This window comes from Dendropsophus ebraccatus, chromosome 3 (assembly GCF_027789765.1).
Source record: "Dendropsophus ebraccatus isolate aDenEbr1 chromosome 3, aDenEbr1.pat, whole genome shotgun sequence".
Classification (NCBI taxonomy): domain Eukaryota; kingdom Metazoa; phylum Chordata; class Amphibia; order Anura; family Hylidae; genus Dendropsophus; species Dendropsophus ebraccatus.
This window is the reverse complement of record NC_091456.1, coordinates 138,530,395-138,557,231: the sequence shown is the minus strand read 5'-3', so window position 1 is coordinate 138,557,231 and position 26,837 is coordinate 138,530,395. Positions and strand designations below refer to the sequence as shown.

At 41.8% G+C, this 26,837-nt stretch overlaps 1 protein-coding gene across 2 annotated transcripts in view; it reads right to left on the bottom strand.

Annotated features, from left to right (window-relative positions):
• NIM1K (NIM1 serine/threonine protein kinase) overlaps positions 1 to 26,837 on the bottom strand; it is a 64,528-nt gene that overhangs the window by 7,497 nt on the left and 30,194 nt on the right. For both annotated transcript variants that reach the window (XM_069962765.1, XM_069962763.1), the window contains exons 2-3: positions 3,755 to 4,609; positions 427 to 695 (exon numbers count right to left, since the gene is read on the bottom strand). In XM_069962765.1, the coding sequence (XP_069818866.1) occupies positions 427 to 695; positions 3,755 to 4,055 (570 nt within the window). In that variant the 5' untranslated portion in view covers positions 4,056 to 4,609. The remainder of the gene's footprint in view (positions 1 to 426; positions 696 to 3,754; positions 4,610 to 26,837) is intronic.

The following is a 26,837-nucleotide window of genomic DNA, read 5'->3' as shown; positions in this document are numbered from 1 at the left end:
TACTTACCTATTTGCCAATCTGCAAGACTATCTGCAAGATCCTGAAATAAACAGGCTTGAAGAAATCTGTCAGAAAATGCATCCATTTCCCTGTGTTATTGTATACACTATTGAAATAGAAAAAGCTCCAGGAGTATGTGGGTCTTTGGTTGACATAGTCACAGTAGACACCCATATACCATCCCCTTGACTTGACTAGGGTAGAGCATGTTTACTTAGCCATAGGCTAGGATTCCAAAGCCCAATGGGCTTATGCATCTGGTCTATAGATGAAAGCTAAAATTCAATATCCCTATGGACGTCACTGAACTGGCAAGTAGTGCCACTACTTACAGGTAAATAATCTGGTGCATTCTGGATAATATTGATTCAACAGATCATTGCCTTCAAACAAAAAAAGAATATGTATGGAAAACCATGGCTTACCATATGCTTCACAGCAGACACTATCTGGGAGAAGATCACTTTGCTGTCCGATTCAGATAATTTTCCATCTGTGTTGATTTTGGCAAAAAGCTCCCCGCCTCCTGCGTACTCCATCACAAGATGCAGCTTAGACAGGGTCTCCACCACCTCATACAGTCTAATAATGTTAGGGTGGTGCAGCTTCTCCATACTGGATATCTCTCGGGATAGCAGGCGCTGTGTCTTCTGGTCCAGCTTGGTCTTATCCAATATTTTTATTGCAACTTTTTCTACCAAAAAGAGAATACAGTGTTTACTTCCAAAAAATAGAAAGCAGAGTTTGGGAAAAATAAAAGTTTAGCCTTTAGTTATTCCCCTCATACTTCAGGAAACTAAGATCTACAGCACTGTTTGGCAAGTTCATTGTGCTCAAAGACTGCTGTGGTTGTTCTTATGTCTGTGATACTGCCTTGGAATTAGCAAGGTGGTCACTGAGAACATTGGTGACCACTCCCATGCTGGGAATTTATGGTGTTTTTGAAAGGGAACCTGGACTACAGTGAATGGATTGTGAGAGATCCAATAAGTAAAGTATGGATACTGGGCCTTATGAAGAGCTATTCCAGATGCTGCAATATTACCCCTTTAAAGAGAACCCAACTTTGGCACATCTTTATGAACCTACTTTAAAATCTTCCTTATACATTTAAGAAATTATTGCATTTATTATCTAGAGGTGCCCATACGCTTTATAGCCTTTGACTAAAAATCTACTTTTTCCGACTTCTCTGTTCCTTTTTTATCTACTGCTGGAGAAAAGTCGGGACATCTCCATACATATAATACTGTTGGCTGGTTCTACCAAAATTACATATGCATTTTTGCTTCCATATTACTGAAACAAGTCCTGGACTCGAACTGACACTGTCAGATTGGCTCATCAGAAACAAGTGTCAAGCCGTGACGTCCATTTATTATAGGGACACAAAAATAAGCATGTAACATACTAGTTTGAACGCTGGGTTTCTTAGTGTTCCTAACCCAAGTACTATACCACCTACTCAAATAAATGTCATAAAATTACCCCCCAGGTTATGATTATACTGTTTCCTGGACCACACCTATAAATAGCATAGCAAAGGGACAGCATAAGTAACCCCTAGAGACACCGCACGTTCCTCCTAGGATAAACTTAGCATAGGTTGAGAACTCTAAGCCCTTTAGTAATGTGAGCCATGGCACAGTGCCCATCTACAAAGTTCAAAGGTGAACAGTTAAAAAATAATAAACAAAAAAAAAAAACATATAAAAGTTCTATTTATTCACCCAGCTGCTGTAGTAATGTCAATGGCCGCTATAAAGCGCTGCACCTTTAAGAGTATGAGTCATGTACCATTCATCCTGTGCCACCAATGACAGGAACTTGTATCTCTGCCAAGAGACTGCACAGTCAGGATCAGTGTGGGTGAAGGAGGCTGGGAGGATCATTTAGTGATTTCTGAACATCCACTTTATGGGGTCGCGTGAGTCGTGAGCAGCCCAAGTGCTAATTCTTACAGGCATAAGCAAAAACACTTCAGACAGTCAACATGTTCTGATAAGAACAAAACACGTCTGCAACGACTGATGTGACATTCAATGGTTCCTATTGTGTAACATAGGCTGAAAAAAGTCAGTCTACTGGAACTGCAATAATATACAGTGTTATCCAAAGGGAGAAAAATCCAAAAAAACAATCCTGAGAATAAAGGGACCATAGTCCTGTGTCCCATTATATGTTTTCCCTGCACAGCTGTGCTCCTGCACACTGTAGGCTGGGGTCACCAGGTTGACGAGGAAGTCTTGAATCCCCTTTCACTCTTTTTTTTTTTTTTTGCAAAGGGCAACCTGGCCACCGGCTGTTCAGGGAACTGCACCACAAATCCATTCCAGTAAATGGTTGGTGTGCGGAGAGAATTTGCAAAGGGATTGCTGCCCTTTTATTCTTAGGATGGGGGGGTGCCATGGGTCAGACCATACCCGACTGATATACCATTACTTTATTAGATGGGGATCAACCACTGTGATCATAGGTGCAAAACCTACAGATGTAGTAGTGGGAAAAATGAGATTGTTGCTAAAGAGGTAACCACAGATATCACATCTTATAGTTTTATTGTGATTGGTAGACACTGGTAACACTTTCCAAGGATCTTTATATGGTGTAGAAGCACACACTGTACATCTTCACTCTCCAGCTCAATTCAACTCACTACCGGAGAAGGTCTCCATAAATTCATGGATCCCTTCTCGAGTGGGGAGGCGAGGAGTAAAGTGCACTTCTTCTGGCTATATATAGAGGTCGTTGAGCATCTCAGCAGAAACACCTCAAATAGTTAAAACTTTATTTCTGTGTAGCGAGTCAACAGTTTTTTTTCTAACTGACAGTAACATTTTCAAATCATTGTGAATGTTAGGCTGCATTCACACGTTCAGTGATTTTCCCGGTCCGTGATTGTGGTCCGGCAGCTACCTCCGTTATCCATGCAAAACAGTCCGTTTTGCATCCGTTTTGTATCCGTGTCCGTTTTTTTCACGGATCTGTCTTACCGCATTTCAAATTACATTGATTACATCACATCCGTGTTTTTCACGGATGAACACGGATGTCACATCCGTGTACATCCGTTAAAAACACGGATCTCATTGATTTCTATGGGGAATCCTTTCCGTGCATCCGTTCAGAGTAATGACTTGTCCTATTTTTCAACGGAACGGATCACGGATCCGTGAAATCACGGAACATCTGAATAGCCCCATAGAAAGCAATGGGCTGTAAAATTGTCCGTGCACACGGATCCGTGAGCACGGACAACTTCCCGGAACGTGTGAATGCAGCCTTAATCAAGGAAATATAACATGAAACTTCATGGTCCCAATGCAAATCTATAACAGGACTTGTCACCTATTACAAGCTATTTACTGTAGTGGTCTCTATATGGGACAGAGTGTCCTTTTAAAGGGGTTATCCAGCGCTACAACAAACATGGCCACTTTGTTTCGGAGACAGCACCACTCTTGTCTCCAGTTTGGGTGGAGTTTTGTAATTCAGTTCCATTGAAGTGAATGGAGCTTAATTGTAAACCACATCGGAACTGGAGACAAGAGTCGTGTTGTCTCTGAAACAAAGTGGCCATGTTTTTGTAGTGCTGGATAACCCCTTTGACTTCGCTCAGATATCAAGAACAAGTCCACCACCTATACACCTTATACCTTTGCTGAAAACACATAAAAGGCAACTAAAGCATACTACATCTGTATATTTTTGACACAATGGATTATAATACCATAGAATGGAGATAAATGTTACCTTTGGTAAGTACATGAATCCCAAGCTTCACTTGTGAGAAGTTTCCACTTCCAATTTCGCCACGCAACCTATAAAGACCGATCCTTTTCCCCAGCGCCATCTCCTTGACCGTCTTCTCATCGTGTGACATGTCATGGGTCAGCTTCTCAAAGGGTGTTAGTTTGCGCGGCTTCCCATCTCCATCTTGCTCATAGCACTCTGCACGTGCGTAATCCTCCAGGCTTTCCTGCCGGTTCCAGCGGGAGTACCGCTGGTTCCCCTGGACCCCTCCATTCATGTACATTGCTGTTACGGTCAACATTTGGGCACCTTATTTGGTAGCCTTAATATACAACGGTAGAATATAACAGTCACAGACCACTGGTCACAGCCAGATAGTCCAAGTATCAAAAGTGTCCAAAAATGTCCAACAAGATCGCAGTTAGAAAGGAAGCACTGAAGCGCTCTTTAGAATAAAACGTTTTTGAATGGTAGCAATGAGCTTTATAATCCTCCTAGGAAATAGTTGTTTTCTTCAGAAAGTTTATCCAGGAGACCTCATGTAGGAGACACTACGCCTCTCTTTGTCATTGCGCCAGATGAAGATATTTCAAAGTTCTTCTTCTGTTTCATCCTCTGGTTTACTGCGAGTGCTGCTTTATCCTATCTCCTCAGCTCTGAAGCACAGCTTCCAGCCTTAGGGAAGGATTCTGCAGATGCTGGCTTGTGCTCCAGGGTAATAAGTTACTTTGTGAGTCACATGACATGACGGAGCGGGATTAAGCGGCTGCAATGTCACATTAGCCTCCTTAGCACAGACAAGTCTGCATTAGACGCTTGAGCCTTTCTTAAAAGTTAGCCAGACGTCTGGTCTCACTAAGGAGAGAGAGAGAGAGAGAGAGAGAGAGGGAGAGAATGTCATTAACACTTAAGTAAACCACTTTCTTCAAACACAGGGTGGGTTTACAATGAGGCAGATTGATGTCATTGTCAAGAGTTTGTGGCTAAAGAAAGATGCACAAAATTGCAAGAAATGTAAACCGCGTCTATGCCAAAAACTAGCTATGCAATTCCAGTCTTCATAAGCCTACAGCTACACTATTCACCTTATTGGACTTTCTGCACCCAATCCTAATCTGGCTCCATATAAACTGTTAAGGCCCTGTTACACAAAACAATTATCGGACATATTTGCCCAATATCAGCCATTGCGGTCAATAATAGTTTTGTATAATGGAAGACAACGATCAGCCGACATGAACAATGTCGGCCGATCATTGCCTGTCGTGTAATGGAAGACAACAATCAGCCGACATTGACTTTGTCAGCTGATCGTTGCCTGTCGTGTAATGGAAGACAACGATCAGCCGACATGAACGATGTCTGCCGATCGTTGCCTGTCGTTGTCTTTCAACATGTTGAAAGACAAACGACTTAGACAGCAACGATCATGGAATAGGAGCAGTGGCAGCAGACCGATGCTATCTGCGACCTAGCTATCACCCGGACAGCCCCCCATGCACTTACCCGCTTGCTGCCGACGCTTGTAGAAGCGCCGGCAGCGAGCGGGGAACGAGGAGCAAAAGAGCACTGACAGCGCTTGTTTGCTCCTTTCCGTCACCCCGTGTAATAGGGCCTTTAGCTATACAGAGCCATAATACTACATCTATAGATGTCTAAAGGGACATACCTGTAAATGCCATATTTCATATAAAAATGCCAATATGTAAATGCCAATTTCATATAAAAATGTTATGGGGGTATTGTCTGCAAGTGGGGTCAGAGATGATCAGATGATTGCTGCAGTGGCTTAAAGGGGTACTTTGCTTTAAAAAAAAAAAAAAAAAAAGTTTTCCAATCAAATGGTTTTAAAAACTTTTATAGATTTGTAAATAACGTTAAAATCTCAAGCCTCCTAGTACTAATCAGCTGCTGTATGTCCTGCAGGACATGGTGTATTCTTTCCACAGACTGGAAATGCCCATAGAAAACCTTTACTACTCTGGACAGTTCCTGTCACTGATAGAGGTGGCTGCAGAGAGCACTGTGTCAGATCGGAAAGAATACACTACTTCCTGCTGGGCATACAGCAGCTAATAAGTACTGGAAGGACATATAGCAGCTGATATGTATACAAAAACTTGAGTTTTTTAAATGGAAGTAAATTACAAATCTATATAAGTTTCTGAAACCAGTTGATTTGAAGAAAAAGAGTACCCCTTTAAATAGAAGTAATATACAAATCTGTATGACTTCTTTTCAACTTTTGAGTACCTCCAATTGAACAAATATTTTCAGGACTGGACATGAATGGCTGGTTGGCATGATGCAGACATCTGGCACTCCCTCTGATCTGCTGTTCTGCACAGTTGTGGAATTGAACACAGTGTAATAACCCACTGCCACCTCTACATGGGCTTCTGTGTTTACTGCCTGTGCTGTGGCACATTATGGAGCTTTCCCTGAAAACCCCATTTATAAAGTTTAACAGCCTTAAGAAAAATAGTTTTTGTTCCATCCCGTCATGGCAGATAATAATCTTTGGAATTTTTTTTTTATCATTTCGGTTAATTAAAAACATTAGGCAATAAAAACAGGATGCACTTAATCACTTTGACTCAGTTTTTCATTTTCCATTATCATTGACTTTTCTAGGTTTATATTTAGATGTCTTTATTTTATCTATTTGGACCACTCACGTATAAGCTTAGACTTGCTGAACATCAATAGGACCTAATATTGCGGAGAAGGTTACACGAAGTGAACGGCTGGACATGTGTTACTGAGCGGCTGGAGACTCGGAGCTATTCATTAGTATGTGTCTAGTGGAGCCGTCTGCTTCCATTCCCAGGCTCTTCATGGTGGTTACCATAGAGAAAGCCGAGGGTGAGCACTTCAGTCTACTGAACATTTCCTCAATAAACCTACAGTATTGTCATAGAGATATGCTCCTCATCGACATCAACTTCCAAAATGTTTTGTGATCCCCCAAGGCTGTCCTGGTTCTTGGAGTGGGAAATGGAAATGTGGGCATGTCATGAAGCACTTTGGCTGGACTGGCACAGAGCTTTGCACCATCCCAGTTTTATAGCTTGTAGCATCAGTGGAAGGTATGAGATACAGAATGTTCTTTCCAGCATCATCTCCATATATTTATAATGTTGTCAGATGGTTTTTTTTATATTTTGCAAAGGAATATTTTGAACCTATTTTATGACTAAAAAATGTCCCAAAAGGTGACCCTATGCAATAAATATGAGATGGAACTTATAGGTCCCTGTTCATAGGAAGTGTTGCAAGGGCATGTGTTGTTGTCACTTCTACAGAGACCCAAGGGGAAAGGGGGGGGGGAGTGCTCAGATTATTAAGGATGAACTTCTACAGGGCTCTCCATACTCAAACAAGAGGAGTGCAATCCAAGAGGTAGTGGCTTCCACCAATGTCTCTCCCACTAAAAATGGCTAGTTAGGGGGTGAACAAGCAGTTATGACTAATGAGGTGCAAGTAAAGGGTCCGTTACACCAAGCAATTATTGCCCATATATGGACGATTATCGTTCATTACAGCCGATAATTAATTAGTGTAATAGCTAGTATTAAAAGGCAATGATCAGCTGAAATGCACAATGTCGGTTGATCCTTGTGTTTTAACATGTTGAAAAAAACCTCCAACAATAGTGACGGTCTGCCGTACGCCGCTCCGTGTAACATGCGTGCGGCAACAGACCACCGCTATCTCCCCCCGCAGCTCCCCGTGGCCCCCCTGCTCTGAACGGCTCACTGTCGAAGCATGTAAAAGCATCAGCAGCGAGCAGGGAACGAGGAACAAGTGAGCGCTGATCTGACAGGTTGGCACTCACTTGCTCCTCTTGACCGGCCCGTATAATAGGGCTTTAAAGGGGTTATCCTGCACTACAAAAACATGGCCACTTTCCCCCTACTGTTGTCTCCAGATTAGGTGGGGTTTAGAAATTCAGTTCTATTCAAGTAAATGGAGCTTAATTGCAAACCACACCTGAACTGGAGACAACAGTGGGGGGAAAAGTGGCCATGTTTTTGTAGCGCTGGATAACCCCTTTAACTGTAGAACTCAGCATATGGAAGGAGTCCAATATCAATTTTGCTTTAGGGCCCTGTCTACTCTATATATTCTTCTGACTTGAGTGGTTTTCCCCAAATTCCAAAAACATACAAAAATTGGTGATATAATAGGACTTATAATAGAACAATTCTATTCAATGCATAATAACACATTAATAAATATATATAGAGAGAGCGCGAGTTTCTCTCTGTACAAACAAGATCTGGCATGTAACGTCACACGATGTAATATTTTGCGTTTATATATTTTCTTAGCTCGAAAGGAGCTTATCAGTCATGTGACACATCAAACATGAAGACATAGTTATTTTTCAGCCTAAATATTTCCTGGTCTGAGAAAAATGTCTCCTGAAGTTAAAAGGCACAAGCTGCTACAATTGATCCTTTACAATGACAGCTGTGTAGAGGGAGACTGCACATACAAATACCACCTGAAGATGAAATATTATTTCTCCTATAGTGTATCTCCTATGGAGGTACACGCTAAGGCCATGGGTCCTGTGTACCGAGCTGGCCCAGGGCCAATGGACCCCAGGCCCTTCCTGGCCTGTTAACTGCCCTAGCTGCCACAGTTTCCAGTAGTTCTGCAACATCAACTGAAAAGAGACCTGATGAAGAGATCATTTGTTATCTCAAAATGCATTGTCTCCAGTAAAGTACTTTCCACTGACTGGACCAATGTGAGTTTGGGGGCCTGAAAAGAGTGCAAGTTCAATATTTGCCCTGGTCTCTTAGGACTCCCCATACTACATGGAGCTTTCCTTTAAAGGAGAAGTCCGGCGAAAATTTTTATTAAAGTACTGTATTGCCCCCTACATGTTATACAAATAACCAATATACACCTATTATGGGAAATGCTTATATAGTTCTTTTTTCCTGCACTTACTACTGCATCAAGGCTTCACTTCCTGGATAAAATGGTGATGTCACGACCCGAATCCCAGACCTGTGCGGGCTGTGGCTGCTGGAGAGGATGATGGCAGGGAGACACTGAGGGACACAGAGCACTAGGGGGACACTGAGCATCCCTCTGCCATCATCCTCTCCAGCAGCCACAGCCCGCACAGCTCTGGGAGTCGGGTCGTGACATCACCATGTTATCCTGGAAGTAAAGCCTTGATGCAGCAGTAAGTGCAGGAAAAAAAAGCATTTTATAAGCATTTCCCATAGTAAGTGTATACTGGTGATTTGTATAACTTTTGGGGAACAATATAATACTTAAATAAAAATTTTCACCAGACTTCTCCTTTAAGCTACTGCTTGTCAGTTTCATTGCAATTAGGCATTGATGTGTAAATATACAGGGCGGCGTTATGTATCCAAAACCTTTATGCATATTTGTTTCATGCACTCAAAATTTTACATCTTGAGGAACGCCTGTATGCCTGTTATATGAGTATTCTTTATTTCATGGCCTTTTTTGTACCTGTCATAATTACATTTTAAAGGGGAACAAGAGGTGTCTGCATCTCTTTAAAAACAGCCCAATGCAAATTTGCCTATGCAAATACCATGGTAGACAGAGCATATTTCTTAACCTTTTAGAGGAGCAGCGTTCCCAGAATGAAGTCATATGTAAACAGCATGGAGCCTGTACTGCAGTACACAAATTCCCAATGGCTCTGTAGTACCTAAGGTAGGGATGGGGAACCTTTGGCCCTCCAGTTTTAGCTGTCCAGGATGGAAATTGTAATTTTATGACAGTTGAAATGCCGAAGGTTCCCCATCCCTGACCTAAGGGAAGTGACTTTTCCAAAATTGGTAATGGTATCTATCAGCCTATAGCCCAACTAGAAGTAGTTATGTGACTAAATACTGCTCATGCAGAGCTAACAAGATCAATAGTGCATGCCAGGTGGATACTATGGGATACGGAATTGTTTAGGCAACAGTCCCCAGTATACCAAACATCAATTACGCTTAGTCAGCACTTCTGAGTAAGCAAAACATACATGTTATGCCAATAGACTGGTGAGGTGATTTGTGGCCACCAGACAACCATGTAGCTGCTTATCACTGGGAAAAAACTACACAAGTGATCAGTAATATTTCCAGTAACAAACACTTGTCGGCCTCACTAAATAATAACAAAGCTGTTATACAGCTATATTTTACAGTCTTGCAATACTGCTACAACAAGCAGACACCCTGTGGTTTTACTGAGATGATCTATGTTTAGTAGAACCACAGGTGGCCTGCATTTTGCAGCCCTCAAATGAACCCTAAAAAGTTTCCTTATAATATCAGCTTTTAGGCAGCATTCACTAAACAAGCAGGTTACTGAGCTCAGACGCCTCCATGATATTTTTATAGCCTTCATATATTTCGGGCCACCGCCTAGCAGCTGTCAATGCAGTCAACTCATGATCCAGCTGGATCTCTACGGTAAGGATATTAGTACATATATCAATAATGGATATGATAGGATTTTTTTTCATTGTAGTGATATTTAAATCAACAAGTATTTTATTATAAGAAATGAATGGGAAATAATGATGCAAACTAATTGTAACACCCCCGAAGGTTCCCCGTCATAATAGGACGATGCTGATACTTGGCTTTCAAGTGTTCGTTCCTCTTTTATAAAACCTATTGATGGCCGGCCTCTGATCCTAACCGAGCAGCCGATGAAAGCGACATGACAGGACAGTAAAGCACAGATTCATAGTGGTTATCCACCTTGTCTATAAAATATTATTAAATTACAATAAAATGTTGTGGTGCGACGGGATAAGGAGCTAGCGACCATAGACAACAATATAGATAGTGTAGACAGCCTTCAAATTTGCTAGATTTATCAGTGTGGTGGAGGCTGTTTCAGTCACATCTGAAGGCTGTTTCCATGACGTTCCTAGGACATTCATTTATTTTTAAAATGACGTCCATCATTTTGAGTTCAAATTGATGTCCGTCATTCTGCAAAGGCAGCTGTTGGTACATTATTCTAGTTTAGGTGGACTAATTGGCCTTTGGGTGTGTCTTTAATTAAAAAGTCCATTGAATTTATTAGAAAAATCGGTCAAAGGACAGTGAAAAAAAAGAACTGTGCGTGAACAACTACAAAAAAACGTCAATCTAAAAATAATTGTTATGATCATTATTTTGACCCCGCACAGACAGCATCTGTCATTTAACCCCTTCGTGCTGCAACTAGTTTGGGCCTTAAAGGGGTTGTCCGGCGATAAAAAATTATTCACAGAATAACACACATTACAAAGTTATACAACTTTGTAATGTATGTTATGTCTGTGAATGGCCCCCTTCCCCGTGTCCCACCACCCCCACCCGTGTACCCGGAAGTGTGGTGCGCTATACATTACCTGTCACGTGCCGACCACGGTCTCCGATCCTCAGCAGTGACGTCTTCTTCGGGAGGCCGGCGGATCTTCCCGAGTGCCAGCCGCCCTCTGCAGCGTCATCCGAAGCTCAGCCGCGATTGGCTGAGCATAACTGTGCTCAGCCAATCGCGGCTGAGCGGCTGATGACGCGGCCACGTCATCAGCTGCTCAGCCGCGATTGGCTGAGCACAGTTATGCTCAGCCAATCGCGGCTGAGCTTCGGATGACGCTGCAGAGGGTGGCCGGCACTCGGGAAGATCCGCCGGCCTCCCGAAGAAGACGTCACTGCTGAGGATCGGAGACCGTGGACGACACGAGATGCGGTGAGTATAATGCACCACACTTCCGGGTCTAGCGTGGGTGGGGGGAAACACGGGGAAGGGGGCCATTCACAGACATAACATACATTACAAAGTTGCATAACTTTGTAATGTGTGTTATTCTGTGAATAATTTTTTATCGCCGGACAACCCCTTTAATGACCAGGCTAATTTTTCAAAATCTGACCTGTCTCACTTTATGCTCTTATAGCTCAGTGATGCTTTAACGTATGCTAGCGATTCTGAGATTGTTTTTTCGTCACATATGGCACTTTATGTTAGTGGCAAAATTTGGTCACTACTTTGTGTGTTTTTTGTGAAAAACATCAAAATATCATGAAAAGTTACAAAAATTTGCATTTTATGAACTTTGAAATTCTCTGCTTCTAAAAAAAGGAAGTCGTAGCACATAAATTAGTTACTAAGTCACATTACCAATATGTCTTCTTTATTCTGGCATAATTTGGTAAACATATTTTACTTTTTTGGGGTGTTATGGGGTTTAGAAATTTATCAGCAAATTATCACATTTTCGTGAAAGTTTCGAAAACTGATTTTTTTAGGGACCAGTTCTTTTTTTAAATGGATTTAGAAGTCTGGTATCCTGAAAACCCCCATAAGTGGCCCCATTTTGGAAACTACACACCTTAAAGAATTAATCTAGGGGTATAATGAGCATTGTAACCCTACAGGGGCTGGAGGAAAGTATTCACAATTAGGCAGTAAAAAAATGGAAAATTAAAATTTTCCAATAATATATACGTTTAGATTAAAGTTTCTCATTTTCAAAAGGAACATGAGAGAAAAAGCACCCCAAAATTTGTAACGCAGGTTCTCTTGAGTACAACGGTACCCCATATGTGGGCGTAAACCACTGTATGGGCACACAGCAGGGCTCAGAAGGAAGGGAGCGCCAATTAGCTTTTCCAATGCAGATTTTGCTGAAGAAGTTTCTGAGCGCCAGGTGCGTTTGCAGTGCCCCTGTAGTGTCAGCAGAGAGAAAAAAAACCATAAGTCACCGCATTTTGGAAAGTGCACCCCTCAAAGAATTTATCTTGGTGTGAGGTGAGCATTTTGACCCCACAGGTATTAGAGGAAAGTATTCAAAAGAAGGACAGTAAAAATGAAAAACTCGAATTCTTCCAATAATATGTTGGTTTAGTTTGAAATTTCTCAATTTCACGAGGAACAGGAGAGAAATGTCACCCCAATATATGTAAAGCAGGTTCTCCTGAGTAGAATGGTACCCCATATGTGGGCATAAACCACTGCATGGGCACACAGCCAGGCTCAGAAGGGAAGGAGCGCCAATTAGCATTTTCAGTGCAGATTTTGCTGAAGAAGTTTCTGAGCGCCAGGTGCGTTTGCAGTGCCCCTGTAGTGTCAGCAGAATAGATTCCCCCCAAAAGTCACCCCATTTTGGAAAGTGCACCCCTCAAAGAATTAATCTTGGGGTGTGGTGACCATTTTTACCCCACAGGAATTAGAGGAAAGTATTTAAAATTGGCCAGTAAAAATGAAAAACTCGAATTTTTCCAATAATATGTTGGTTTAGTTTGAAATTTTTCAATTTGACGAGGAACAGGAGAGAAAACGTACCCCAAAATCTGTAACGCAGGTTCTCCTGAGTAGAACAGTACCCCATATGTGGGCATAAACCACTGTATGGGCACACAGCAGGGCTCAGAAGGGAAGGAGTGCCAATTTACTGGAGCAAAACCGCAGCTAGTAATGGTTATTAGAATAGCACAGTTACTAAAATAAAATAAAAAAAATGAGATTACAGGTAATGTGGGGTGGTTACGGGAAACCAGGGGTGGTTATGGGCAACCTGAGGTGGTTACAGGTAATCTGGGGTGGTTACGGACAACATGGGGTGGTCACGGGCAACCTGCTGTGGTTACGGCAACCTGGGGTGGTTACAGGCAACGTGGGGTGGTTACGGGCAACCTGCTGTGCTTACAGACAATCTGGGGTGGTTACGGGCAACGTGGGGTGGTTACGGGCAACCTGCAGTGTTTACAGACAATCTGGGGTGGATACGGGCAACGTGGGGTGGTTACGGGCAACCTGCAGTGCTTACAGACAATCTGGGGTGGTTACGGGAAACGTGGGGTGGTTACGGGCAACCTGCAGTGCTTACAGACAATCTGGGGTGGATACGGGCAACGTGGGGTGGTTACGGGCAACCTGCAGTGTTTACAGACAATCTGGGGTGGATACGGGCAACGTGGGGTGGTTACGGGCAACCTGCAGTGCTTACAGACAATCTGGGGTGGTTATGGGAAACGTGGGGTGGTTACGGCCAACCTGCAGTGCTTACAGACAATCTGGGGTGGTTACGGGCAACGTGGGGTGGTTACGGATAAACTGAAGTTCTTATAGGCAATCTGGGGTGGATACCTGTAATCTGGCATGGGCACCGCAATCTGGAGGGGGTCATTGGCAATTTGGGGTGGTCAGAGGCGCCGTGGCGTGGCCAGAGGCATCGTGGCGTGGTCAGAGGCATTGTGGCGTGGTCAGAGGCAACGTGCGGAGGCAATCTGGGGGGTTACATGTAATCTGGCGTGATTACGGGAAACCTGGGGGGGTTATGTGCAACCTGGAAGGGTTACAGACAATCTGGGATTGTTACTGATAAACTGAAGTGCTTATAGGTAACCTGGGGTGGGTACATGTAATTTGGGGTGGTTACGGGCAATCTGGAGGGGGTTACGGGCAATGTGCAGTGGTTACGGGCAACGTGCGGTGGTTACGGGCAACGTGCGGTGGTTATGGGCAACGTGCGGTGGTTACGGGCAACGTGCGGTGGTTACGGGCAACGTGCGGTGGTTATGGGTAATCTGGGGGGGGTTAGGGGTAATTTGGGAGTAAACTGCAATTATTACTATAATAAAAAGTGTGTGTTTTATTTTTTTGTATGTTTGTCACTTTTTGTACTATACATTTATTTTCACTGTATTACTATGATTACTGTGATATTTTATATCACAGTAATCATAGTTCAATTGGTCTCTGTCACTTTAAATTTTCCAGAGTTGGCTGGTTGTGAAGCGCATGCGCACTTCATAGCCGGCCAGGAAGCGGAAGAGGAAGGAGCTCCAGGATCAGGTAACGTATAAGGGGAAGGGGGGGTGACTGGGGGACAGGGGTGACAGAGGGGGTGGGGGGCGACTTGGGGGGTGAAGGGACATCACTTTTTATCCCCTGTCACCAATCATTTATGGTGACAGGGGCTAAAAAGTGCCGGCGGCACATGGTACAAGCGATCAGCGGTATATAGTATATACCGCTGATCGCTTGTACCGGGACCCCACAGGGGGGTCCCCGATGACTGCCCCATGCTCTCCGCTACCTCCGGTGGCGGAGAGCATGGGGCTTTCATTCATTTAAACTTTTCCATCCCTGCGAACAAACATCGTTTGTTCGCAGGGATGGCGGCGGCCATCTTGGAAATGATGGCCGCCGGGGGAGGGGGGTTAATTATCGGGGCACTAGGGGGGGTCTGATCTGGGGTCTGATATACACTTATTTCATCTCCCGGCGGCGGCACCGGTAATCCCCTTTACCGACGGCCGCCGCTATAACGTTAATAGCGGCGATCGTCGGTAAGGGGGGGGGGCCGGGACGGTAGCTGGGGGGATGGGGGGGGGCCGTCCCGGCCCCGCAGCCTTATTCTCTGCCATCGCCGTAAAAAGCTGATGGCAGCAGAATAAGGACCCTTAGTGACCGTCGTAAAAAGCCGTATCGGCGGTCACTAAGGGGTTAAAGGAGAAGTACGGTGAAAATTTTTATTAAAGTATTGTATTGTCCCCCAAAAGTTATACAACTCACCAATATGCATGTATTATGGGAAATGATTATAAAGTGCTTTTTTTCCCTGCACTTACTACTGCATCAAGGCTTCACTTCCTGGATAAAATGGTGATGTCACGACCCGACTCCCAGAGCTGTGCGGGCTGTGGCTGCTGGAGAGGATGATGGCAGAGGCATGCTCAATGTCTCTCCAGTTCCCTGTGTCCCTCGGTGTCCCCCTGCCATTATTCTCTCCAGCAGCCACAGCCCGCACAGCTCTGGGAGTCGGGTCGTGACATCACCATGTTATCCAGGAAGTGAAGCCTTGATGCAGTAGTAAGTGCAGGGAAAAAACTCTTTATAAGGACTTCTCCTTTAATACACTGTGTGCATTGGAGGCCCGTCATTCCATTGACTTCAATGCATTTCAGTGAGGTCAGTTAAAATGCAGCAATAACGGACGCCTTTTTATATAGAAAAAGCGGATGTCTTTTTACTTTTTTTTTACTCATAGCCGAAGACTGTCTACTGTATGTTTAGATCAACTACTGTATTAATTTGCTTGAAGTGCACAAAGTTTTCGCCAGATTTTGTCACATTTTTGGTGTTCGGTGTCTTAGGCCACGCCCCCTTTTTAGGCCCATGGAGAAGTGTCTCTAAAGTGACTAAAGTGCATAGTAAATGTGGAGAACACCCCTGTGTGCCACTGTCTGTTACAGACACATTAGTATTTCTCAGTCACAGAGTTAGATTGTTATGGCTTAGGGGCCAGAAAGAAAATGACAAGATTTCAGGATTTATATATATATATATATATATATATATATATATATATATATATATACATATATATATTTGTGCTTGGTGGTGGGATCACTGATATTATGAATGTCCAGATAGCTTTTCACTAGTAATTAAAGCGAATGTACCATCACTACAGATTTCCATGTGCATGTGAAATAACTTACAGTACAGGAGCTCATCTGGTAAGGTATTATAATAAGGCATATTGGTAGCTTAGGGTCCCAACTTGTCTATAACATGAACTTAATTACAGAAACAGTGAGCTATATGTTCAAATGGGACAGATCTCTTCTTTGCAAACAGTCCAAAATGCCCACAACTGTTTTAAAAAAAAGGCAAAGACTGGTTTATTCACCATATGTGTCCATGTGATTTTACGGTTACCTTATACTAGACAGAACAAAAGATGTGAGCATGGACTTGATCTGCCTGGTATTCTGCACATTTTCCACATACAACAGTTGCGCAACATATAATAAGATTTAGTTAAAACTCACTGCCTTGTTGGATTGTACGGCGTCATTGAAGAGACAATGTGCAGAATCTGGGATGAGACCTAAGACACATAGGCAACATAAATCAATTTTTCCATTTACACAGCTTTCCTTTTTGGAGTTTCTCCAACGTCTGTCTTCCTTTTCACATTTGCTCCACCTTCACTGACACATTATATCAGTTTACAATCTTGTCCTACGCCCATAGAGCACAGAGGAGGCTCAGCTCTGACCCCGTATTCACTGATCCCAAACTAAAGCTCAATTTCTACTAGTAACTGTTTGACCAGACTGTAATTTTGTATGGTTATAGACTATATTACTTATGGTGTGTTTAAACAGGCAGAGTTATCTGACAAAAATTTTATAAGATTATTGAAGCCAAAGCAAGGAATGGATTTGAAAAGAGAAGAAATCTCAATATTTCCTTTATGACATGTTTACTGCTTATAATGTGTTCCTGGCTTTGGCTTCAATGATCTGTCAGATAAATCTGTCTGTGTAAAAACACCCTAAGGGCCAGTGCACACGGAATTCCGTGGCGGGACTCTCTGTTTCCGTCGCTCTCTGCTCAAAGAATTGACAAGTCACATGTTCACACAGAGCAAAAGCGGCGGAATTCCGCACACATAAGCATTTCCTCTTATATATCAGGGGATATTTATCAAGACTCTCCCCCCCCTTTCAGCAGTCTCTTAGTATAGCAGGCCAGCCCTGCGCCCGGCACAGGCTTAGAGCAAAAATATACACCTGCTCTTCAGCAGATGTAGATTTTTTCCAGGTGTACACCTGTTTCCAGACATGAACCTTGATAAATTAGGCAAAGGCATGGCCGTATTTACGAATAGGCACTCGTGGTCCGGTTCCTAGGGCAGCACCTTGCAGGGGGGCAGCACCAGGAAGCAGAGGGAAGGAAACAACTTTTTTTTTTTTATATTTATTTTTTTAATCTCCTACATCATGTTCAGACTTGCCAGTAAACCTGGTGTCTTTTCGAGGTGTGGGGTGGAATATGGTGCTATTGGTCAGGTCTGGTATGGCGGTGTTATCCAGTCACAATATGGCGGTATTGTTATGGTCATGTTCTAAGCAGTTAAAAACCATGATTCAATCAATGTCTCTACATGTAGAGAACTGAATAAATGGCTTTTGGTTATGAGGGTCTGATTTCGGCTGCATGTGGTGACGTACTGTAAATGTGGGAACACGACATAAGGCTGATCAGATATTAAGATGGGGCGTCTTCAGGTTTAGTGCCTTGGGTAGCAGCAGCTGTTAATACTGCCCTGGGCACAGGAGGAAGCGACGCCTCCTTCCCGCCTTTCTGCATTAGTAAACCCTGATAAGGTTGCAGCCCCTTTAAACAGATTTTGGAAGGCTGGATATCCCCTTTAAAAGCTATCTTTATGTATCTCTATAAATACAAATAGTATTGATTTTAAAAGTTTCTATAATTTTGTTTTCACAGCTCTGTGAATTCTTGTGTGTTGCCATGGTAACAGACTACAAACATACTCCATGTAGTCTGATTTTGAAGTCATACTTTAATTTGTCCAATACATTTTGCAAATTTGGTAGAATACCTCTTTAAACCTATACCACCAAAAATCCATCTTCTTAGACCCCTTTGAATCTGACCTAGGGAAAAGAAAAAGGGTACAGCCACATAGAGTGGTAATGGTGTGACACACAGCTCATCTATTGCTGTCAAAATAACATTGAGTCTCTTTATTGAGTTTCTTTTAGAATTAAAAAGTAAAATCACATGTATATAACATGGTAATGGTGTGTCTTCCTACGGATACACATTAATGTACTCTAATATTTCTCCATGTTAGGTTTATTCTAATGAATATGAATATATTAATGCTGGTCCGTTATAAATCTAAAATATACATGGGTTTACCACTAAACATAGCGTTACTTCAGTAAGGAACAGGAAACTACAGAGACTGCAGCCCCCACAGGAGCATGTTATGTAACAGCCAGACTATAAGAAGACAGTGCACAATCTGACAGATACACTGGGTTTGTCCTCTTATGGAAGTGAAGCACTGAACCAAAACAGCACCGGTAGATAAACACCACTGCGTTCTCCTATGCTACGCATTGGACTGTTGTTTTGTGTCATGACAGAATTTATGTTCCTTAATGAAAAGTGTGCTGTGTGTATTCTTTGGGGATTTTAGCATTTTATGGATACACAGAGCAAATAAGGAGACATTCCAGTAATAATTCATTATCCTTAGAAGCTCTGGGGTCTGCACTATTGGATGCATTTTTCTGTTAGGAATTTCGCTATAATAATTGATCGCTAGTAAAAACTAGCAATTTTGTGGGGAACGATTCTAAGGTTATTACATTCACTGATTACTGTTATGAACGATCATTTTTACTTCATTATATGGTCACTAATTGTTCCTCAGGACAACCCACACAAGATGTTTTGACACAAGATAGTATACAACATTGGTAATAACAGCACCTCCAATGTGGCTCATTACTTAAACATGGTTAAAGATGAGATATAGAAAATAAACATAACAATCAAACAAAGTAGTAGTACATCTTTGCAATATCTATGACAATTAACAATTACCACACCAAAGATTGTCCTTAGCTGGAAGTCTTTGCCATCTTTTCCAAGGCTTCAGGGTCAACATAAGTCCCACAGTTAGTTGTCCATGGGGCAAAGCTAAGATTGTGCCCAAGGGGCCCAGATGTTCCTGAAAGTGTCATAAGAGTATTTACTCATTCCCCACAGGTTACGCTCATACAGATAAGAAGTATGAAGGGCCAATATCACTTCTTATTTGGGTGGGAGGTCTGACGACTTCCAATATCTAGTCAACACAGTTTTGAACATAATGAACAGTTTACAAGACAGAATACAGAATTGTGGAGGTATGAGTTTAACTCCTATTAGCAGCAAAACCAGTTGGGGTGACCAAAAGGTTGAACAAGGAACTAAAGAGGACCAAATACCTTCACACATAGAACAATACTTAGCGATTCCAGGGCATTGCCATAGGACATGCAAGAGAGAACCTGCCTGACCACAATTTCTCCAACAGCGGTCCGAGACTGTAGGGTAAATCCTATGTAGGCGATCAGGGGTAAAGTACCATCGCATTATAGACTTAATAGCTGACTCTATATGTGAGACACAGGGCAAGGATTTATACATCATTTTAAAAGAATAAGGCCAATCCTTGATCTCGAAGTACTTCTGGAGCTCTCCTTCCCATTGCCGCAATGGGTAAGATTTCTGGCAGACACAAGACACAGCAATCATTCATAACAGAGTAAAAGGGTTTTAAACCTTTGGGTGTACCTCCGAAGATACTAGAAACGAAGCCGTTAGCTGGAGAGTGCATGAGTGAGGTTGGAAAGACAATGTCGTATTGTTATAGCAAATTTTTAACCGATAATCGGTTCATGTAATAGGGCCCTAGGGCCCTCATGCCTAAGCAGGAGCCCAAAGGTCCACCATTATTTTATTTTATTTTTTTACCACTTTTTATATAGGGTTCCTGATACAAATTTTGAGTTAGAACAAGGTATGCCTCTGCCTAAACTAAAAAAAACAACACTTTGACAAAGCCATAGACTGTGCTCACAACAATGAAGGATTTGCCATGAGTTTTTCTGAAATGTGTGAACACAGCCATAAAGAAATTTAGGCTGAGCTGGGTTCAGCCGGATGTCAATGTATTAATGGGTCAACTGGCTGCCCAGCTTTTTCTGAATAGTAAAGTCTGGACTAAACACGAATATTTGGGGAGATTTATTGAAGTGTGTGCAAAGGAACGATGGAGTAGTTGTCAATCAATAAGATTCCAGCTTTTATCCCACTGGGCCTTTATAAAGATTAAAGAAGCAATCTGATTGGTTAATAGTTTTCATGTTTTATATAATAGACAGATTAAAACAAACAGAAAAAGGTAAAAACAGCATGGGGCATGAAGACTTAAAGCTATCTGTGTTAAAGGCAACTATTGGGACCTACTGGGACAGCTCTAGCTACTAGGGGCAACTATACCTACTGGGGGCAGCTATACCTACTGGTGCACAACTCTAGCTACTGGAGGGTAGCTATACCCACTGCGGACTGCCCTAGCCACTAATCAATACTGGCCAATAGCTCTGCCTACTGGGGGCAGCTCAACTTATGTAATAAGAATGGCTTCATGACTATATAGGACACTATACTTGGAGAAAAGGTGAGCATGGCATTGGAAAAGTACAGAACCTAATATGTTGGTCCAACAGATCCTGTGGATATAAGTCATGGTTGGAAGAAATTATCATGACAGTTTGGGCTGTTTGGAGATGTAAAGGAAAGAGGAAAACCAGAGAAGACAACACCTGTAAGTCACTGGATGTAACTGCACTGTATTTACCCCCATACTATTTATGGGTAATATTGGTCTGTATACAGTGTTTTTTCATTTTTACTGTCTATAATGTAAAATAATCTTGAAATCTTGCAGTTTTTAATTTTACCAGTTGAGACTAACCACTGCCTGTAATGATAAGGAGGAGGCTGTTGGAAAGTGATTTGTACAGACTCCAGAGGACACCAGTGTATAGAAAAGGCAGCGGTAATAAACATTACATGGGGCGGGCCACAGAGAGGGCTACGGCTACATGGGCCCAAAGAAGCAGATACACTGCAAAATGGCCGTATCCCTGTCTGTAGAGCGTCCCAGGTAATGTTTATTACCTCTGCTGCTTTTATGCCTATGGACAACCAAAAAAAGTCAGTACTTTTGTATGTCCAAGAGAGTGAATACCACTACCGTACTTCTTTTCTTTATTTGTAAGCTAATACTTGGCTAAACAGTGTTGGAAACAGCACATAGAAAAGCATCTGCCTCCAGAGGTAGTGCTGGTTGGATTTATCTAATTAGTCAGTGCATAATGTATTGCCACAGGTGTTCTTTGCATGGGATATCCTGAAAACATGACCTGTTGGTGGGCCTGGAGTTGGGGAACACTGCTATACAACACTGCAGTATAGTTCATACTGCCACAGCCAATGCAATGCACTGGTCCATAGTCCATAGTCAGCCAACAGATAGCTTCTAACATACTGAGGGGCACATGTCAACTGCATCTTGTGCTGATGTTACACTATAGTTCTATTTTGAATGCCCTCTAAAGTTATAATACAGAAATGTGTGCACAGTTGCTTCTCTATATAGTTACATATAAAAAGATATATAATTTTGGAAATCAAAAGAAATGTAATCCTAAGAAGCTGCTGATTATAATAAGACAATTGGTTACTGCTGAGCACCAAGTCTCGTGGGCCAGACAGGATTAGATGGGCTAATAACACAGGTGAGAAACCTGCAAGCTTATGCAAATCTATCCATGAACTAGGTTAACATCATGAACTACAGCAGCGCCAGGAATAAGCCAGCACACATTGTTCCAGAGCACTGGGCACAGGCTAATGCTGACTATAAAGCGTTGGGCATGCTGTATCAGCCCGGGAAGAGTAGTGCTCAGCACTGGAAATTACTTTTTTGTTCGAAATCTAATTCAATTTAAAACAGCAGGTATAAAAGAATAATTTCCGTCTTGACCGCAGAGACCATTTTTGCTTTGTTTCTTGTCGTGCATATACAGTTCATTATAAAGAAAAGAATATAGCTCAACGAAATATATTGTAAGGACATACCTACTAAAGGCTCTGCCTGACAGACAGCTACTCTAGGACCACGAGGCTGTGCACTTCATTCCCAGATAGTTACAAAAAAACCTATCCTTTAGTGTAATGTCTTTAGCTTTTATGCAGGCATACGTGTTTCCATGAAAACAGACTACAAACTAAGTAGTCTGATCTTCTAGTCATTACCATTCACCCGCCTACCACTTCCTGATAATTACCAAATATACGTTAATAGAAGGGGACAGATAGATAATAAGAAGTACGCAAATCTGACTGCAACAAGTTTATTAGTAGTCTGTTACTATGGAGACACACAGACATGTATAGAAATTGTAGACACAAAACAAAAGAAAGTTGTAGAAACTGTAATATACAGGCAACACATGCAATAGTTAGGACCTCAGCCATTTATCCCTTTAGATGCCATGGTTAATTGCAACCATTGTACTGTGGTTGCCGATAGGTCCTAATAAAAGCCCCCAGTCACCCTATACTTTTGTGTCTTTTCGGCCATGGTAAGTAAGCCAAATTGGTTATTTGTTAAAGTATCATATGGCTAATTGATAGACTGTATTGTGATGTCTTCTAGTAGGACAGATCATTATTATTTTTTTTTTACAAAAGTGTTAACATAAAAAACCCTCCCCATAAAAAGTGGTTTCATTTTATAGATTATTCACAGGATAGGGGATAACAAGGTGATCATGAGGGTTCCAACAGCTGAGACCCCTAACAATCCAGAGAATGGAGACAAAACTGTCCCCAGAATGAATAGAGGGCACCATGCACGTGCGGCCAGATCTTCATTCATTCCCAGGGGGACCTCTAAACACTGTCAAGCTCAGTTCATTCTGGGGACAATTTGGTCCTAAACACGATCGTTGAGTTCCAATTGGTCAGGCCCCTACTGATCAGCATATTATGCCCTATCTCGTGGATAGAGAACAACGTCTTTAAATAGGAATACACCTTCAATAAATACACACACATACAGATATATACACATCGTACTTACACTTCAACTGTAAGAGACAGAATCTATGAAAATGCAAGAAAATCACATTGTTGTTAAACATTTTAAAACCTAAATAACAGTAGAGATATAAAGAAAGTTTATAATTTACATTAATTTCTTTTTTTTTTTTAAAGTTATCGTGGAAAACACGGCACTTCCTGTGTTTAGAATCTTTTTTTCAAAGAGTCTAAAAACAAGAAGTCCCATATTTCCCAGGTCATCTGTGCGCTCACAGAGAAGACAGTCCTGTGATTGATGGATACAAACAGCCGTGACTCTCTGTACTGGCGGGGACGTTATGTGTTTATTCTCTTTTTTTTAATCAGCACAAGACTAAAGAGCTGCCTTCAGGAGACTGGACCTGGATTTTTGGTAAGTACAGCTTTGTTTTACAGCATGACATAAAAAATAAAAAAAAAGTAAAAATTGCAAACTTGCTTTGTATCACATGTTGTTGATTTAGGTTTTGAAAGTTATAACATCAGCGACACTTTAATTTAGTACAGAGACCTTTGTTTGCAATTAAAGAGGTCAGACGTTTCCTATAGTTCTTGACCAAGTTTGTACACAATGCAGCAGGGATTTGTCCCACTCCTTCATACAGCTCTTCACCAGATCTTTCAGGTTTCGGCGCTGTCGTTGGGCAACATTGAGTTTTAGCTCCCTATTTTCTATTGGGTTCTGGTCTGGAGACTGCCGAGGCTGCTCCAGGACCTTGAGTGCTTCTTAAGAAGTGATCATGCTGGAAGACTAAGCTACAACCCATCTTAAATGCTTTTACTGAGGGAAGAAAATTGTTGGCCAAAATCTCGCAATACATGGCCCCATCCATGCTCCCTTCAATACAGTGCAGTCATCCTGTCCCCTTTGCAGAAAAGCACCCCCAAAGTATTATGCTTCCACCCCCATTCTTGACAAGTTGGAACCGTGTTCCTTCTTCTTCCTCCAAACATGAGTAGTGTAGTTGATACCAAAAAGTTTTATTTTGGTCTTATGTGATCCAGATGGTCACTGGCGAACTTCAAGCAGACCTGGATATGTGCTAGTGTTAGCTGAAGGACCATGCGTGCCCTGCAGGATTTTAATCCATGAGGGTGTAGTGTGTTACTAACAGTAAAGTTTGAGATTGTGGTCCCAGCTCTCTCTAGGTCATTGATCAGGTCCTCTTGTGTAGTTCTGGGCTTATTTATGACCTTTTTAGGATCACCCTTACCACATGAGGCAAGATCTTGCATGGAGCCCCAGACTGAGGAAGATTGACAGTCATCAACAGTTATTGCCTTCTCACCAAGCTGCTTGCCTATTGTCCTGTAGCCCATCCCAGCCTTGAGCAGTTCTATAATTGTGTCTTTGGTGTCCTTTGTCAGCTGTTTGGTCTTGGCCATGGTGAAGAGGTTGGAGTGTGATTGAGTGTATGTACAGGTGTTTTTTTTTGTTTTTTTTTAATATAGCTAACAAGTTTAAACTGGTGCAATTAATACAGGTAATGAGTTCAGAGCAGGAGGAGCTTCTGAAAGAAAAACTAACAGGTCTGAGAGCCAGAATTCTTGCTGGTTGTTAGGCGATCAGATACTTATTTCATGCAATAAAATGCTAATTAATTATTTCAAAATCATACATTTTGATTTTTTTATAGATTCCGCCTCCTACAGCTGAAATGTACCTATGATAAAAAAATTTTGACTTTTCCATACTTTCTAGATGGGAAAACCTATTTTCCCCACTGTCTATGGTTTCTCCACAATTGTAATAACCCATATAATAAAGTTAACACAGTAAGGTTATCATAATTGGTATGTACCCCAAAACAGTTTTATTATAAAAAAAATATATATAGGACCCACAGAAAACAAATCCTGATAAGGCTAAATCAATAGAAAGTCAAAATGTTATGGTTTTTAGTATGTAGAAACTAAAACCATTATTATTATAAATATTTGCTAAAATTAAAAGCAGTAAAACAGACAAAAAACAACAACTGTACATATTAAGTATCAATCCCTAGAAAAAGCTAACAAGTTATTTATGCTGCTTGGTTAGCTCCCACTGCGACCCCTTACCTCCCCCCTCTTCTTAAAAACAGGAATGCTGTATAATGCTAAGAAAACCATGTCGTTTGTGAGAAACTATAAACAGCGATGTTCCGTAAGCTGCTAAGAGCAAACATGAACATTTTTTCCATTATGGTGTTAAAATAAGTCTGCATACAGTAATTGTATATATTTTTCCTTCTTAAAACCTGAAAACAAAGAAGTATTTGTAAAGCCTTACAGCCGCCTCTAGGCTGAGGGTAAAAGTCTATGTCTGATCTCATGGAGTACGGCACAGATTACTGCCTGAGCTGTCTGGGCCCCTAAGGAGCATGTATACTCTACTGTGACTAATGAGGCCCGAATTCTGGGGGTGCACCCAGTCCCTAGAATCCCTCCATAGGAGGAGACAAATTTTTAAATAAAGTGTAGTCATTGGGGGTATTTTTACAGTTTTGCATTGGACCCAAAAGCTTCATGCTACATTTTTGCTGCTTTTACCACTGGATCCACAATAAAGAGTCTTGCTTTCCCAGAATATGAACAAAAGAAAGGCATTACAGGCCCGCATTGAAATAGGTAATGGTGGTGCTTCTGTGCTGAGCCATAGGTGACAGAATAAAGTGTAACATGTGTCTGTTCTGAGAAGCGAGAAAATATGCAAACAAAAAACTGGTTCCCATTAAGAGGGGAATTTATTATTCCCTGCACTACCACAAAATGCAAATTTTTGTGCAAAACAATTCCACAATTATGCCAAAAAGACTAAACATTTGGTGCAATCCCCTTTTGTTTTTAGAACTTAGGAAATGTTTCCTCCTCTCGTCTGTCTAGACTCCTCTTTCCCATCCTGCTTTGGGTAAATAATCATGGCCTTGAGAACAGACTCCTCAACATCAGTGCGAGTTCACACTTACTTTTCACCAGTTAACTAGAAACAATCTTTTTTTCAAAGCAGGCGTGTGAAGGTTCAGCCATTGCATACTGACATAGACAAAACACCTGGTAATGCTCCTATGATGGGTTAATCAGGATATCTGGATGTTATTCTCATGTTTTTGATCCCTTCTTTCTGAATAGTATGTGTTATCTAGTAATATATAGTCCTATATATAGGACTATAGTTATAAGTAAAAGCCTCAGACTTGTAGGGTAGCTGAGGGGGCTCAAATGCCCCTTTGTATTAGAAGACACCAAGACTATAAATCACTTATTGTAGGTGGGGGTCCTGTTACAGATTTAGCCTGATGGTCCACAAATACTGAACTGTAAATGAAACAAAATCCATTGAGCTTCTTTACACTGAAATATAGTTTAAGATTGCTTTCACACAGCTTTAAGACAGGTGCCTCTTATTGCCTATATCATGGCCTTAACACCAAACCTTATACAGTTCAGTTTAACACAGGATCCCATGATGAATTAAATCCGCTTTTAGGCTGGGTTCACACGTAACTGATCCGCAGCGGATTTCATGCTGCGAGTTCTCAGCTAAATCCACTGCGGATCCCTTAACCGTCATTCTGAA